Source organism: Gorilla gorilla, chromosome 7, assembly GCF_029281585.2.
Source record: "Gorilla gorilla gorilla isolate KB3781 chromosome 7, NHGRI_mGorGor1-v2.1_pri, whole genome shotgun sequence".
NCBI classification, from domain to species: domain Eukaryota; kingdom Metazoa; phylum Chordata; class Mammalia; order Primates; family Hominidae; genus Gorilla; species Gorilla gorilla.
The window spans coordinates 106,357,343-106,374,186 of record NC_073231.2 but is presented as its reverse complement, the minus strand read 5'-3'; the positions used below and the strand labels follow the sequence as shown (position 1 = coordinate 106,374,186).

Here is a 16,844-nt window from a genome sequence, read left to right as displayed (position 1 = left end):
CTATGTGGTTTTTCCTCTGCCAGGAAGCAGTTCTTTTATTCTTCTTTCCTGGAGGTCTTTACTGCCCACTAGATGTCACCCCATTGTCAGAAGCTGCTCTGTTACCAGGGGAACAGTGCTGTATGCAAGCTTTCTTCCGTATGGCTGAGGACTGTCTCCCGAGAACTGTGTCTAGCCTGAAAAGGATAATAGCTTATTTTTGAGTGCTAAGTCATACAGCTAGTGAGTAGCTGAGCTGGGGTTCAAACCCAGGCAGTCCAGCTCCATATACATTCTGGGTGGAGTAATCAAGTTCTTTTAACAGCATCTGACAAGAAAATTGTCTCTCTGTGGTACACTCCTAAGAGTAGTGCCTTTCAGGAGAGTCAGACTATCACATATCTCTCCCCGCTACTTTTCCCACCTCTCCAAGCAGGCTTCATTATGTTTACTTAGGTTTCACATCCATTCACAGGGGCACAGACTCAGTCCTCAGTGAATCTTGAAAGATTACTGGTTCATTATTCACACTTTTATTAGTGCCTGTAATTCTGTTTGAAGAATGTTTCTTATTAAACACTCCCTTTGGTAAATGCCAGTACATCCACCTGTGCCCTTGCAAATGCTTGGTCCTGCAGGTTCTTCCATAAATAACCTGACACCGAGACACATGACTCCAAAGATGACCTTATATTCTTCTTGAATGGGGGAAATAGACACCTTCATGCTCAACAGTCTTTTAGTCACAATCTTCAGGTCTTCATGCGACTCACTAGTTGCTCTCCTGACCATTTATCCCAGAGAAATGAAGATTTACAGTCACATACAAACAAATGTTTGTAGAAGCTTTAACAATGGCCAAAAACTGGAGACACCAGATGTCCTTCAGTAGATGAACTGTTATATTGTGGTACACCCATGCCACGGAATACTACTATGGATAAAAAAGGGACAAACTATGGATACACACAGCTACCCTGGATGAATCTCCAGAGAATTATACTGAGTGAAAAGACCAATCCCAAAAGGTTCCTGTATGTGCTGTATGGCTCCATTTATACAACATTCTTGAAATGACAGAATTAAAGAAATGGAAGACTAGGTAGTGTTTTCTAGGTGTTAAGGAGAGACTGGCATGGGAGGGAAGCAGGAATAGCTAAAAAGGGCAACATATGAGAGATTTTTCATGGTGATGGAAATGTTCTGTATCTTGACTATATCAATGTCAGTATCCTGGTTGTGATGTTGTGCTATAGTTTGGCAAGATGTTACCATTGGGGGAAACTGGATAAAGGGTGCATAGGATCACTCTGTGTTATTTCTTACAACTGCATATGAATTTATAATTATCTCAAAAAGTTTAATTTAAAAAAGTCTTTAGTCCTCTTCACCCATTGGAGAATCGTTAAATATGTGCTCTGATTTGTATTCACTTTATGACTTCTTAGGGAAGCTATTAACAGAGTCTAGTGAGTAAGGTCTAATTGAGGTCTTGGAAGTTTTCTTGGCAGGTTTCTAGTAATTTAGTCTAATGAATTTGTATAATATTATTATGAAATCATACAAATCTGTAATTTGTTCAAGTGTATTTTCTTATGGGGCATTGTAATATCCAAAGAAAATGGCAGGCTGGTTGCGGTGGCTCACGCCTGTAATCCCAGCACTTTGGGAGGCCAAGGTGGGTGGATCACCTAAGGTCAGGAGTTCAAGACCTGCCTAGCCAACATGGTGAAACCTCATCTCTACTAAAAATACAAAAATTACCCAGGCATGGTGGCACATGGCTGTAGTCCCAGCTACTGGGGAGGCTGAGGCAGGATAATTGCTTGAACGCGGAGGCCTCTGCAGGTGAGTCGAGATTGCACCACTGCACTCCGGCACCAGCGACAGAGTGAGACTCTGTCTCAAAAATAAAAAAAGAAAAAATTGCAGAAGCATTGTCTTTCTTGTGGATTTAAGAGAACATTAGGATTATTTGGGGGCATGACCATATGAACTATAATTCCATCTCTAGATGAAAAACAAAATTTTTTCTTTTTCCATAATGTGAGCTCTACCACATCCAGAATAACCCACTTGCACCATTTTAATTAACATTGAAAATTAAAGCCAAATCATACATTAGAGACAGGCTCTAGTCGTTAAAGACTCAGCTCTAGAGGTCAGGACAAGAGAGGAAAAATATTAGGCTTTGGGTGAATACATAATATTTGTTTAAGGAAATCAAGGTAAGTGGCTCCGTGATATGAAGTTCGTCTAAATTGATACTGTGGTATCACAAAAGAAGTAGGAAACGAGGAGCGTAGATGTTTTGTGTGTTATCATGTCTTCGTGATATTTACTGACCCTCATGTGGGACTGGTCCTCAGGTACAGTTTGTCAGCTATTGTCATCAGTTCCAGCCTAGCACTGATAGCCTTTATGATACAACCTGACTTACATATTGTAAATGGAGCTTTGTAAAATACCATTAATTATTTCCCTATATAAATTTGTTCACAGGGATTTGATAACAATGAACAAGGATGATCGGTAAAAAGTTAACCTGTATTTCACCCTGACCAGGAATTTGGGATTTGGACTTGATAGCATGGTATCTGGCACATTTCAGGCACACAGTGAATGTTTGTTTCATGAACTAATATTGCTATTTTTGTGGTCCTTACTGCCTGCCCATGACCCTGCTTCCACGGTCCCTCCAGAGAAGAGCTGAGTGGGCAGACAGGGTGCCCTCGTAGTCTCTCTCAGTGCAGAGAAGTGCAGCCTGGGCGGGGGGAGCAGCGTCAGGCTATGTAAAGAAGACTACAGATAGACTTGGCCAGGTTTTATTTCACACTGAAAAGACAAGGAAGGGAACAGATTTAAAGAGATTTAAGTACCAGCATTCAAGGTAGATTAGAAATACTTTTTCTTAAATGTATCCTGTTTGGTTTAAATATAAGTATTGGCTTTTTAAACTTATTTTTTCCCACTATGAATAGTATTTTATTTATAAAAATGCTTTTGTGGACTAATCTGGGATCTAGCCTCCATTTATAATGTGAAAAATATGCATTCTGAATTCCAAGTAATGACAGAGTGAATTTTCGGAGCCCAATTTGTTCTTTACTGATGGCACATAATTTGATTCTTATTCTTTTATCTTTCTGTCTTGCTTTCTTGTTTGTGGGCCACAGAGTAGCTTCTATTAAGCCCTTCTTTGCTTCCTTTTCACTACTTTGTTACTCGTCAGGTATTTTTCTGGCCTCACAAGTTGATGCCTCACCTACAGATTTTCTAGAGAATTTCTTCAGGCTCAGTAACCTGTCTGTATTTAATAGAACAGTGTGTTCTTTTTCTCACCACACTTCTATTATAACTTAATTTTCTATTTACTGTAGATCCTTGCCAGCACATTACAGAATATTTTTGTTGAACTTTCTTGAGAATTCAGAGAAACTGCTGAGTGACCACTGAACGAAAAGATCTAATCTTAAGGCTTACGTGAGTATTTACTACTGTGGACTTCCTCACAAGATGTGAAACCTTCAGTGAACTGCTTTAGGACAGATTCAGTTCTGTGATCAAGATGAGAAATAACTATCATTGGGCTTATTAAATGTGGGATTAAGTTTAGTAGTTGCTCAGGGACACAGAGAAACTGACAAAATACACACTTGTTCTCACCTGAAAAATAGAGACTTGTATTTCTTGCTGAGCCAACATTCAGAAGTATCCTAGTCTGCAAACCACAAGAATTCTTACTGTGTTTGAATCAAAAACACCAACTAGATTTTTTAAATTATCTATTTTTAAAAATTTAACCAAAACACATTACTTTTTGAAAAGCACTTGATATGTGGCATTTCATTTTTAAAAAGGTTTGTGATAGCTTTTCCATTTTTATGATTCAATACTGTGCAAGCTTGTCCAACCTGCAGCCCAGAACAGCTTTGAATGTAGCCCAACACAAATTCATAAACTTTTAAAAAACATTCTGAGATTTTTTTTGCAATTTTTTAAAGCTTATCAGCTATCATTATGTATTTTATGTGTAGCCCAAGACAATTCTTCTTCCACTGTGACCCCAGGGAAGCCAAAATGTTGGACACCCTTGCTGTAAGGGAAAATATTTAGATTACCCTCGCAAAAGAATTCTTGACTATTTTATTGAGTAAATTCTTCTCATTGAGTTTTTCTGTTTGTTGGTTTGGTTTGGTTTGGTTTGGTTTGGTTTGTTTTTTTTGAGACAGGCCTCACTTTGATGCCCAGGCTGGAGTGCTGTGGCTCAATCACAGCTCATCGCAACCTCGACCTCTCGGGCTCAAGTGATCCTCTCACCTCAGCGTCCCGAACAGGTGGGACGAAAGGCGCGCACCACCATGCCTGGCTAATTTTAAAATATTTTATAGAGACAGGGTCTCTCGCTATGTTGCCCAGGCTAGTTTCGAACTCCTGGGCTTCAAGCTATCCTCCCATTTTGGCCTTCCAAAGTACTGGGATTACAGGTGTGAGCCACTGTGTCCAGCCAGATTTTTAAAAAGTCATCATATGTATCATAATCTGAAGTTTATTTTTATTTTAGTCTCTGTAGTTTTTAATCATAAACTTTTTTTCTTATTTGAAATTATTCTTAACAGCCCCTTTTCACCCTTCATTTCATATCCAGTGAGTCATTAAGTTGTGCTAATTCTGTCTTCTCTGTTCCTCTCCAGTGTGTCCCCTTCTGCCTGCCACTGCCTTAGGTCAGGTTTTCATTTCTTGCCTAGATAGCTGCAATGACCTAATGATTGATCTTCCTGCCTCCAGTCTTTGTCTCTACAATCCAGTGCCTCCATATTGCCATCCAAGTCATCTTTCTGAAAGACTAGTAAGACCGTGCCATTTCTTTGACTTAAAATTCTTCAATGGCCTGGACTCATTGAAATAGTAGTCACAGCTATTTAGGAGGCTGATGTGGGAGGATTGCTTGAACCCAGGAGTTTGAGGCTGCAGTGAGCCATGATTGTACCACCACACTCCAGCCTGGGTGACAGAGCAAGAACCTGTCTCAATTTAAAACAAAAAAAATCCTTCAGTGGCTCCTCACTGAAATTCAGGTATAAAAAAGCCTTACTGTGGAGTTGTTAGGAAGATTAAATTAAATTCATTAAAAGCTCCTAGTTGGTACCTGGCTCAGAACAAGTCTCAGTGTATGTTAATGCCCACTCTTTCCACAGAGAGCCCATGGTATCAGCAGAGCCCTTCTGTAAGGCAGCCCCAGATTTTGGGACAATGGCTCTGCTGAGAAGCCAAGTTGAAAGGAATAGGGGCAGCAATCTCACCAAACTCAGCAACCAGGCTTCCCTGAATCCCCTTGAGGTTAGGCACAAGAATAGATGGGTCTAGCGTCCAGTTCTATCAGTGTTTCAGAAAGAGACTTTACCTGATCAGCTGTATAAGCCAAGTCCATATGTGACTAAGCTTTTGTAACCTAAGAATAAAAAAGCCATCTCTAGAAAAGCATTGGTCTCTGCCTTTCTGTTTTCTTGTTTGTTTTCTCGTCAATTTCCTAGCGAAGTTTCTTTTGACAGGCTTTAACTCTTTCTTAAATGAACCTAGGGGAAGAGAGAGAGACCTAGTTGTATGCAGTTTGGTAGAGCAGAATGTCCTGAGAGTTCAGGTGCACAAGGCAGATGCTGAACTCTCACCTGAGTTCAGGTGCGCCAGTGGGGCCAGGAAACATCTGTGAAAGAGATGTGGGCAAACTGGTGAGCTGGATGAGTCCAAGAGATGAAATTCACATCAGACCTAGTTGGGATTGCTGCTTTGTCCTGACTTGGTATTCCCAGACAGCCCTACTTTTTTTTTTCCCTCATCTCTCAGTCTTTGGACGGTGGGAATTTGGCACAGTCACATATTGAGATAACCACAGAGCACAGCAGAATAAGATCAATAGTGTAAAAAGCATAATCTGCATTGATTTCATGCTCTGATTTTTAAATTCAGTTTGTTACTTTCCTTAGCCTTTCTCTTAAAATTTGTGCTATAGGCCAGGCGCGGTGGCTCACGCCTGTAGTCCCAGCACTTTTTGCAAGGCCAAGGCAGGAGGATCATGAGGTCAGGAGTTCAAGACCAGCCTGGCCAACATGGTGAAACCCCGTCTCTACTAAAAATACAAAAAATTAGCTGAGCATGGTGGCAAACGCCTGTAATTCCAGCTACTTGGGAGGCTGAGGCAGGAGAATCGCTTGAACTCGGGAGATGGAGGTTGCAGTGAGCCAAGACCGCGCCACTGCACTCCAGCCTGGGCAATAGAGCGAGACACCATCTCAAAAAAAAAAAATTGTGCTATAAACATAACACTCTACAGGTCTTTGTTGAATATAAGTTCTTTTCATGCAAGTAGTTTTAGTTACCATGTAGAATATCTCAAAGACAAGAAGAAGCAAATATATCAAAGAGAATTAGTTTGTATTAAACAAGAATGTCTACCAGCCGTAGCATTTATATATGGGTAGTTCTTTGATGTTTAAACACCATGTTATCTATGTGTTCTGACAATGTAATACTTAAATCTAAGCTATTATATCTTGCTTAACTTTAAAAATATCTCTTAATCTTTTTACATGGTGAAAAGCAAAATAGAGCTTTACAGTAATTGAACTGGAATTTTAATCCAGCAGATGTGAAGAAAATAAAATGTTTTAATGGAAAATAAAATATAATTGATAACTTTGTTGTTGTTTCTGTTTGGTAAAGTAATTTATTTATTAGAGGCAGGAGGCCGAAAAGGATGAGAAATATTGCTTTTCTAAATGACTCCTTTGTCTTGATTTTATTTGTCTTCATGGAATCTCACTCACCTATTTCATTACAGGCGTGTTCCATCCACCACATCAGAACAATGTCGTATGTTTTTGTAAATGATTCTTCTCAGACTAACGTGCCCTTGCTACAAGCCTGTATTGATGGGGACTTTAATTATTCCAAACGGCTTTTGGAAAGTGGCTTTGACCCAAATATTCGTGACAGCAGGGGCAGAACAGGCCTTCACCTTGCAGCAGCTCGAGGGAATGTAGACATCTGCCAGTTACTGCATAAATTCGGTGCCGATCTTCTGGCGACAGATTATCAAGGAAACACAGCTCTTCACCTCTGTGGCCATGTGGATACGATCCAATTTTTGGTTTCCAATGGACTCAAAATTGATATTTGGTAAGTTCTCTGTGGTTTTAGAAGTCTAGTCATTTCTTCCCATTAGTCTCTCAACTGATAGTCTTATCTTGGGTCTGTTGCTTTTGTTTCCTCATTAATCAGTTGAAATAAGTTCAGAAAGCATTGAAGACGGTGTAATCCTGTTAGGCAAGTGAGGGAATGAGGGGCTGACTTCTAGATTTTTGCTAAAGCAGCATATTTTTTTCTATGAAAATAGTAGGTAGTTTCTGCTACTAATTAATTATGTAGTGTTACAACAAGGGAAGAAGAAGAAAAGAACATTTGTTGAAAATCTATGAGCTAGACTGTGTTTACTTGTTAGCTCATTTAGTCCTCAGAATGAAGAGCTCTCACGATAGGTGTTTTCATTTTACAGATTAGATAGTGAAGACAAAAAAGGATTGGACAAAGTTCACGCAGTTTATAGAGGATTTGAAAAGGTCACAGCTTATAAGGGACAGAGCTGGAATTTGAACCTAGTTCCGCTGACTCTAACGCTTGTGTGCCTTCTGTCATGTAACGCACCATGTGAGCTTCATAATCTCCCGGGAGTCCAGGATCCTTTTTAGACTGAACAATTTGAGGAAGTCATGGGGCTTTTTGTTTGTTTTAGTGATACTCTGCTTTTTGAGTGGGAACGATGTCAAGTCACCTGTAAAACTGAGCTTGACCTTTAAATTGCAGTTACACACTGCCCTAATTTATTGATGCCATAATGCCCCTAAATCTGAATAAGACAGTAAATGCTTTTGTTTCTGCAGGACAAAATGGGGTAGGAATTGACTGCAGGATTTAATGTGATTGGGGTTCTAACCTATTATTAGCGCTAAATAGCTGCGTGAACTGAAGCAGCTTATTTGACATTTTTTTCTTAGACTTTTTTAAAAAAAGTACTTGTCTCATAAAATGTAAATATCAAATAAGAATGAGTCTAGAACTAGATTTATCCACTTTTTTGACTATATGTTCTCTTTTTTCTTTTCCCTGGAAGTAAAAAAAAAAAAAAGAAAGAAAAACAAGGGTTAATTCAAAATTCAGCTACACTGGATGTTTGGCTCAGCTCTGGGTTTTACTTTTGAGTTAAATTGGACCCATCCTTTTTTTCCCCCTGGTGATTTGTTCATCATAAACACTTTCTATAGTACAATTCAGAAAAAAAATAGAGGCACGCGGCTATTACTTTTACCATAATCTGCTGTTGAGGAGACATTCGGTGTGAGGATGGGGGCTGGAGGTGGGGCACGTGTTTGGTTAACAGGATAACGGCCTCTGTGATGAACTGTGCAGAAATCCCATCAGTCAAGGTCTGATTGCAGCCTGATGGTCAAGGCTCATGGTGGAAGAGTTGCAGTGAGCCAAATACTCCTTTAGTTCCCCACGGCCCTAGGGTAGGCCCTAATTGGGCCCATTCTTTCTTCACTGAGATCTATATAAGTGGGTACTAAAAATGGAACTGACAATGTAGTATAACTGCTATGATGGCTTCTTTATTTTTATAAACTTTTTTTTTTTTTTTAGCAATCATCAAGGTGCTACCCCTTTAGTTCTGGCAAAGCGCAGAGGAGTAAATAAAGATGTCATCCGATTGCTGGAATCTTTGGAAGAACAGGAGGTGAAAGGATTTAACAGAGGAACCCACTCGAAACTGGAGACCATGCAAACAGCTGAGAGTGAAAGGTACTGGAGATACAACTTTTTTTTTCTCACTGTATTACTCATGCCTTGAACTCCTGGGCTCAAGCATTCTTCCTGCCTCAGCCTCCTGACTAGCTGGGACTATAGGCACATGCAGCCACACCCAGCAAGATAATACGATTTTTTAAGGGGAAAGTCACTTTAAGTATGTGGATTTATGGTTAACTTTGTGAACTTTAATATTCATTTGCTTTTAAGTGCAACTTGAACTTTATATAGGACCTTATGACTGCAGATTACAATTGAGAAGCTATTAACAGAAAGTACTACATGTCATGTGCACATAATGTTCTGTTAGCCACCTGCTGTATTGACAGTACAAAGGAGAAATAGTAACAAATGAATCTGAGGGGAGGAAGCCGGAGCTTGATGATTTTAAGTACAGGTCACAAAAAGAATGGAATTTCAAAAAAAAGAGAAGTATAAGTAAAGCCAAGAACTTGGGCAATTTTAGAAAAGACCGAAAGGTAGTTTCAAGGGTAGGGAAGTGGAATGCTGAGAAACAAGAAAACAGGAGAGGGAAAGCAAGATAGTATTTAACACATGCACAGTTCAGTAATGTGAAAGTGAAAGTGACTTTCATATGAGTTGGAGCTAATGAAATTTGGATTCCTGTAAGTAATTGAAGCTAAGATGTGGTAACTGACAGGGTCTTGAATAGCTCATCATTTCTCATCTAGAAGCAATGGAGAATGCAGTTCAGAGAGCTCCAAAAAGGTGGCGCACCATCTTTTCTCCTGATGTCACTGGGCTCAACAGGTAAAGTTAATAGGCCAGACTTAGTTCTAGTAGCATATTATCTGGTTGACCACCGTGCAGTTTCAGCCTTCCACATTATACATGTAAAGGAAAAAGGATGCTGAGCTTCCGTAGCCTCTTCCCAGTATTCTCGGTAGGTTGTAAATAGAATAAGCAAGGGCCCACATCAGCTGTTTACCTAGTAGCTGATGGACTAGGACTTGGATTTAGAATCACATAATCCACTTAGACCATTGGGATCATTGTTTCTGTGAGTTCTAAATGAAATCCTCTCTATTTTTCATAGCTTACCCTTCATTTGATTCCTTTGTACCCATTTTTGCTTTCCTCCTCTCGTGTGCCAGTTGATGTGCTCTTTGGGGACCATTAATTCCACTCTCAAGCTTAGGTCTATTTTGTTCAGATACTTTCAAGCACTTTAATACAGTCCTAAAGAAATCCAAGAGCTTTACTTCTGGAACAGTGCATACTCCTCTTGAGTGATCACTGAAAGCTGACAAATAGATAAACAAGAAGTCAGAGATGTATTTGCAAGCCCTTGTTTTTCTCTCCTGTGTACTTTGGATTGACAGAATGGCATAAGCACTTTAACAATATTGAGTTAACTATTATTTGTTAAAGATTTTTTCCTCTAAGATAACTTGAAATTTATTTTTATCTTTTTATGAAATAACATTAAGTACTTTAAGCTTCTTTACCATGAAAAACAACCAAGAATGTGTTTTTGTTTGGTATATTTTTAGGATCTTTATTTTGTTAATAGCCAGTTTTTTGGCACCTTTTTATTAGAAATATACTTTTAGCATTAGTTTGCCTCAGTTGTGATTACTTACTAAGAAGTGATAAGTACAAAATAATATTCCATTGGATGAGCAGTGGAAGTACTCCTGCTTCCTTCACATACCTGCCATTTCACTGCAGCATGAGAGTTTGTATTAATTGTAACACTGTATAAAGCTCGTTTTTCAAAAATTGAGTTATTAACACTTTTATTACCTAGTTTTCCTATCTTACTCCTACCCCTCAGTGTCATGGTAGAAATTCAGTGGTTGAAGCTTAAATCAGAAAGTTGAAAGGTAATGTCATTAGGAAAATGTAAATGAGGACCATAGTGAAATGCCACTTCACACCCACTAGGATAGCTGCAATTAAAAAGATAGATAATAACAAGTGCTCTGGAGGATGTGGAGAAATTGGAACCCTCATACACTGCTGATGGGAATGGAAAGTAGAGCAGCTTCTTTGGAAAAGTCTGGCAGTCCTTCAAAAAGCTACACGTAGAGTTACCATCTGACCAGCAGTGCCACTTCTAGGAATATACCAAAGAAAATTGAAACATATATCCACACAAAAACTTATATATGAATGTTCGTAGCAGCATTATTCGTAATAGCCAAAACATTGATACCACCCAGATATCCATCAGCTGATGAAGGAATAAACATCATCTGTTCATCCAATGGAATATTACTAATATTATTATATTGTACTGATACATGCTACAGCATAGATAAATTTTGAAAACATGCTACATTGGAGAAGCCAGGCACAAAAGGCCACATATTACATGATTCTGTTTATGTGAAATGTCCAGAATAAGCAAATCCATAGAGACAGAAAGTAGATGAGAAAGTAGACTAGAAGCTGGGAGAAGGGGCAATAGGAGTGACTGCTAATAGGTACAGAGTTTCTTATAGAGGTGCTGAAAGTGTACTGGAATTAGAAGAGATGGTTGTACAATTTGGGGAATATATGAAAAGCCACTGAATTGTACAGTTTCAAAAGGTAAATGTTATGGGATGTGAATTATATCTCAATAAAAAGTAGATGAAAAAGTTTAAAGAGATTGGCTAGCACATGGCATTATGGCATAATTGTGTAACGGCGTTTTCTAGAGCAGAAGATAAAGCAGGGTTTTAAATGTATTTACTATAATATTTTCCATTTCTCTTAGGATTCCCCCAAGACAGCACAACTTCTGCAGGCCTTATAAGGGACTATAAATCAAGTTAATGAAAGATATTTCCCCACTCCTCCATATAACTCTTAAGTTTAATTCCTTTTTACTTTGTAGGTATGGGATAACAAAAACAGTATAGCTATCACATTTTTTAAAAAAGATACATGCAAACACACCCCCCAAAGACAGTGTAGATATCACGTTTTTAAAAAAAGATTATACACACACCCCATTATGTTAGAATCAGATATTCCCTGGACAGTAGAAAGCATTTCATTGGATAAAGTCTTTATAGAATATCCTGATTGGCAGAGCTTCATGAGCTCTGAAGAACAATGAGAATGCTCATGGAATTTTCATTTTATACCTAACATGTATAAGGGCATGTCAACTCATAATCAATAAATTTTATATAGGTCAAACTAAGCCTCTGCAGAACTTTAGTATCTATTTGTGGTTTTACTGTTTTAGGCCTTCTCAAAGTTCTAATCTTATTTTTAAACTTGCTGTCAAGTGTTCCAAAATTACTGTGGTGTTGTAGCTTCCCACTGAAAACATCATCTCTTATTCAGAGAATAAACATGTTTTAATTATTAAAAAAAAAAAAAAAAGTTTGGGTGTTAAGCAGACTGGCCCATTAGGAAGTCAGTTTCCCATGATCAGAGAAGACCTCTAATGTTGGTAAAGGCTGAAGGACTTTTGTTTGATGGTATCAAGTAGTAAAAGTTGTAGGTTAAAAAATGTCAGTTTTGCATGTTTACTCATAGTTCATAATGAGTGAGACTCTAAGATATTGTTTTATGGGAGTTAGGAAGGATAGTAATGAACTTTGATAACCAGTAGATAGTTGATTCCTATGATCATGGTTATGGTTGCTTTAATCTAAATGATACCCTCTTATTGGGCCTGTATGTTGTGATATAACCATGAGTGCTCTTCCCTTAGTGCTTCCAAGTACCAAAGTCAGATGCAGTTTCTCTTTGTGATAGTCGTATTTCTCATTGATAAAGTTCTGAAAACCAGAATCAGTGTTTTTATGGTATTTGCACTACCTTATTTTCAACTAGACTAGCCTTTATGCAGAAGAGAAATGAACATATTCTGTCTTATTGTACAAGATAGAACTAACACCAATAGGAAGAAACTATTAAGAATTCCTAATGACTAGGCCAGCTGTGGTGGCTCATGCCTGTAATCCCAGCACTTTGGGAGGTCAAGGCAGGTGGATCACCTAAGCTCAGGAGTTCAAGACCAGCCTGGGCAACATGGCGAAACCCTGTCTCTACCAAAAATACAAAAATTAGCCAGCCGTGGTGGCATGCACCTGTAGTCCCAGCTACCTGGGGGGCTGAGGCAGGAGGATTGCTTGAGCTGGGGAGGTGGAGGTTTCAGTGAGCTGAGATCGCATCACTGTATTCCAGCCTGGGCGGCAGAGTGAGATTCTGTCTCCAAAAAAAAAAAGAATTTCTGATGACTAGACGAGTCCACATGTACAACGGGCTGAGGAGTAACCTTCCATTATTAGAGAATTACAATTAAAGAAGGAATTCCTTCATTGGTCAGATTATTGAACTAAATTAATAAAAATTCCCTTTTAACTTCAAGATTCACACACACTGTATAAGTGACTTTTTAGATTTACTCATCTTCCCCCCTCCCCCCAACAGACATTTACTTTCTCAGTTCTAGGGCCTAGAAGTCTGAGATCAAGGTGTCACAAAGTTGGTTTCTTCTAAGGCCTCTCTGCTTGACTTGTAGATGACTGTCCTCTTCAGGTGTCATCACCTGCATGTCTGCTTATTCGTATTAACACATTCTTAAATTATGAGTCTGCACTTTGAATCTTCTAAATTTAACATAACAAGAATGTGTTGTGGTTTAATATCTTGATGGAAACAACTCATAACCTATTTCAAGACTTCTGCTCAGGACACCTTAAAAAAAAATAGAGATGGGGTCTCGCTATGTTACCCAGGCTGGTCCCGAACTCCTGGGCTCAAGTGATCCTCCCTCCTTGGCCTCCAAAAGTGTCAGGATTACAGGCATGAGCTACCACGTCCAGCCGGGACCTTTTAAATAGAATTTTTAACTTGAGTTTACTAAATTCTAAACCAAGAGAAACATACTCATTACCATTTAGCAATTTACAGTTTAGGATATATTGTTCAGATACGTAAGCATGTAAGAGTGTGTATATATGTGTGTGTGTGTGTGTGTGTGTGTGTGTGTGTGTGTGTGTGTGTGTGTATTTGGTCTTTTCTAAATAGTAGCCCTGTGGTTTTATGTTTTTGGAATTGCTGTGTTTTTTTAATGCCCTTTTTGCTCTTTCTTCTTCCACAGTGCCATGGAAAGCCATTCACTCCTCAATCCCAACCTGCAGCAAGGTGAAGGAGTCCTTTCCAGCTTCCGAACCACGTGGCAGGAGTTTGTGGAGGATCTGGGCTTCTGGAGAGTATTGTTGTTGATCTTCGTCATTGCTTTGCTGTCTCTTGGCATTGCTTATTATGTGAGTGGGGTGCTACCCTTCGTGGAAAACCAGCCTGAACTGGTGCATTAAAGGAGCTCATGGAAGATGAGGCAATTAATTGCCTGTTTCCTGGCTTCCAATGTTTGTTCTCAGTTTCTCAGAATTTTTCTTAGCGCAAAGCAGTGAGGGTGGTACATGTTTCTTTTTGCATTTTTAATTATTGTAATCCTTTTAGATAACGATGTGTTCATTTGAACTAACTACATACTATGATCAAGTATATTGCATCCTAACGCTACCTCTGACTCAACCTGACTTTGTAGGAAAGCCTACACGTAGCCTTGTTTGATAAAAACACGGAAGTGACTAGAGAATGGAAGATAAAGGAAGAAGCTAGGAAGTCCTTGCTATCAAAACCTTATCCTAATATAGGACCAATTGAAGTATTCAAAAAGAAAAACAGTATCTTATATGATTAGTTTTTGTTGGTGGTTTTGTTTTCATTTATTTTTGCAAGAGCCACTTTTTATTTACTTTCTCTAGGGATAAGAGATAAAACTTGAAGTACTTTTTTCAAATCTTGTGTGCAAATTAGTATTGTTAGCATCTATTTGGCTTATTTTAGTATTTTTAAGTCTAGTCACAAACCAAACAAAACTTCTGAAAATGAGCTATATTTTGTTCAAAGATAATTGATTTGATCTTATATTTATTTGTTTTTAGGATAATTTTTGATCTTTTTGTAAACTGCTTTGCTTGTTAATATCTGTGAAAAATAAATGAGTTCATTTTGTTCACTTTCCAATTTTCCCTAGTATCCTAGTCATCAAAGATAACAGTTCATCAGAATTACAGTCAGAAAATCCTTTTTCTACTGAATAGTTAGCAGGGAAAAATAATTCTGATATTTAACTGTCATAATTCTGTAGTGCTATTATAGTGAAAAACTCAGTTCTATAAGCTAGCTGTGTTGTCACAGTTTTATCATAGTTCATAATTATTTCATGTGCAATCCTATTTGGAGGCCCTGTTAGACTTTTAACAATCCCATCCATATCTGTAATTCTCTGATGGCAAGAATGGATGGAGCATTTCTGAGTTAACAGTGCTGAACAGTATCGTACTGGGTGTCATAAACTCTTTATGAATGGTAATATTATGTAAATTGAAATCTGGCCCTCAAACTATATTGCAGCTTTCAGCAGTATGTTTGAAGGCCTCTTTTGTTAATGATTCTGTAATGTATGAATTATGTTCTTGAGTGGTTAAAAAAGAATATGAAGGCTTGATAATTATTCATTGGGTAAAGTCAGGAAATTGTAGTGAAAGAACTAATGGTTTTGTTTTTTGGAATAAAGGCACCTAAGCTATTGCTAATTGAATTGCTGCTAGAATTAGAAATTATGCTTTAGAATAGAATTGGTATTTCTGTGATTCTTTTTGCTTCTTGGTATTTTCTCTTGTATCTATGTATCTAGTATTGAGGCTTGCTCTTTCATGTGGCTTTATCCTCTCTTTAATAGCTGTTGTAAAATTCCTGAGTAACTGGCTGCTTCAGGATCAGCTTGCAGAGTCTTGCTTTTAGGTTAGATACAAACAAAGTAAATCGTAGTTGGTATAAATCCAGCAAAAAACAGCTGGCTTTAGAATGGAGAACACTACAATTCAAATTTGAAGTATATTCAGAAGAAAACTTTGGAATTAGCTTTACATTTGTTTGTAAATCTAAACAAATATGCAAAAATTGGTCAAAATGTAAGTATATAGCATTTTTAAAGATTAATGGTTCCTTTTATGTGCTGATTTCTTTGTATTCTGTTCTCTGCATTCATCATTCAGGAATACCACCAATAAATGTGTTTATATATCCCTTAATCACGATTTCTCTTTTTTTTTTTTTAAGTGTATTATAGTTTTAATTTGGGGATTTTGTAATGGATTGCAATTAGCTGCTTTTTAAAACACAGCTTTTTTTCAAACCTAATGTATTAGGTATATTGAGTTTCATATATGTTTTGCCTTATAAATACTGTGAAATTAATTTGAGTGAATTGCTCGTAGATTTAAGGGTGATGATCATAACTACCACAATTAAGCCCCTCCCAATTATGCAAGTTTTTAGCATGCAAGTTTTACCCTACGCCCCCTTGAGCACTACATGTCCCCAGGTTATAAGATGAGAAAATGGACACAGGGAAGGCTAAGTAACTTGTCCAAGGTCAAACAGGTAGGACCTGGTGGAAGAGGGATTCCAGATTGAGGCTCCAGCCCCAATTATGCTTGCGCTTTCCTCCTGTCCCGCTGTCTTTCATGAATCTAGAAATGGAACCATGTTTATCCAGAACCTCGCCTGATACCATTTCAGCAGGACATTACTAAATTTTCCACTCGTGGTCCTATATACTTACTTTTTTTCCTTTCTTACACATCTTCCCAGTGATAGAAGCTTTAATATTCAAACTCCAACCCTGGCTTGTCAGAAAGTCCTCCATAGTTAACCGTACTTGACTGCCTCCTTCCCAACCCCTCCTTTCCCCACCACTTACCACACTCAGTTTTATTACTTGTATTTTGCATTCCTTGATCCGTTTCTCTGTAAACATGATTTTCTTTCTAACTTGTTTAATTGTAAGCTTCATGAGAGCAGGGACTTAGTCTATTTTTATAACCCCATCTGTCTACAGAGCATCCTATAGAGCTCTTGGTACACAAATACTTATAGCATTGCTTTTATACCTGTAGCTATATTTTTTCTTTTCAGGTTGAATAGCTCTTTGCCTTTTATGCATCCCCTGCAACAAGCTGCAG

At 38.2% G+C, this 16,844-nt stretch overlaps 1 protein-coding gene across 11 annotated transcripts in view; it reads left to right on the top strand.

Annotated features, from left to right (window-relative positions):
• ANKRD46 (ankyrin repeat domain 46) overlaps positions 1 to 15,911 on the top strand; it is a 41,864-nt gene extending 25,953 nt beyond the window's left edge. For 6 of the 11 annotated variants that reach the window (XM_055348130.1, XM_055348135.2, XM_063709411.1 and 3 more), the window contains 4 exons: positions 3,360 to 3,462; positions 6,818 to 7,155; positions 8,674 to 8,832; positions 13,910 to 15,911. In XM_055348130.1, the coding sequence (XP_055204105.1) occupies positions 6,845 to 7,155; positions 8,674 to 8,832; positions 13,910 to 14,126 (687 nt within the window). In that variant the 5' untranslated portion in view covers positions 3,360 to 3,462; positions 6,818 to 6,844 and the 3' untranslated portion in view covers positions 14,127 to 15,911. Of the gene's footprint in view, positions 1 to 3,359; positions 3,463 to 4,211; positions 4,317 to 6,817; positions 7,156 to 8,673; positions 8,833 to 13,909 lie in introns of all 11 variants that reach the window. The other 5 variants (XM_055348134.2, XM_063709413.1, XM_063709414.1 and 2 more) reach the window with 1 other exon arrangement.
• Positions 15,912 to 16,844: the final 933 nt, after the last annotated feature.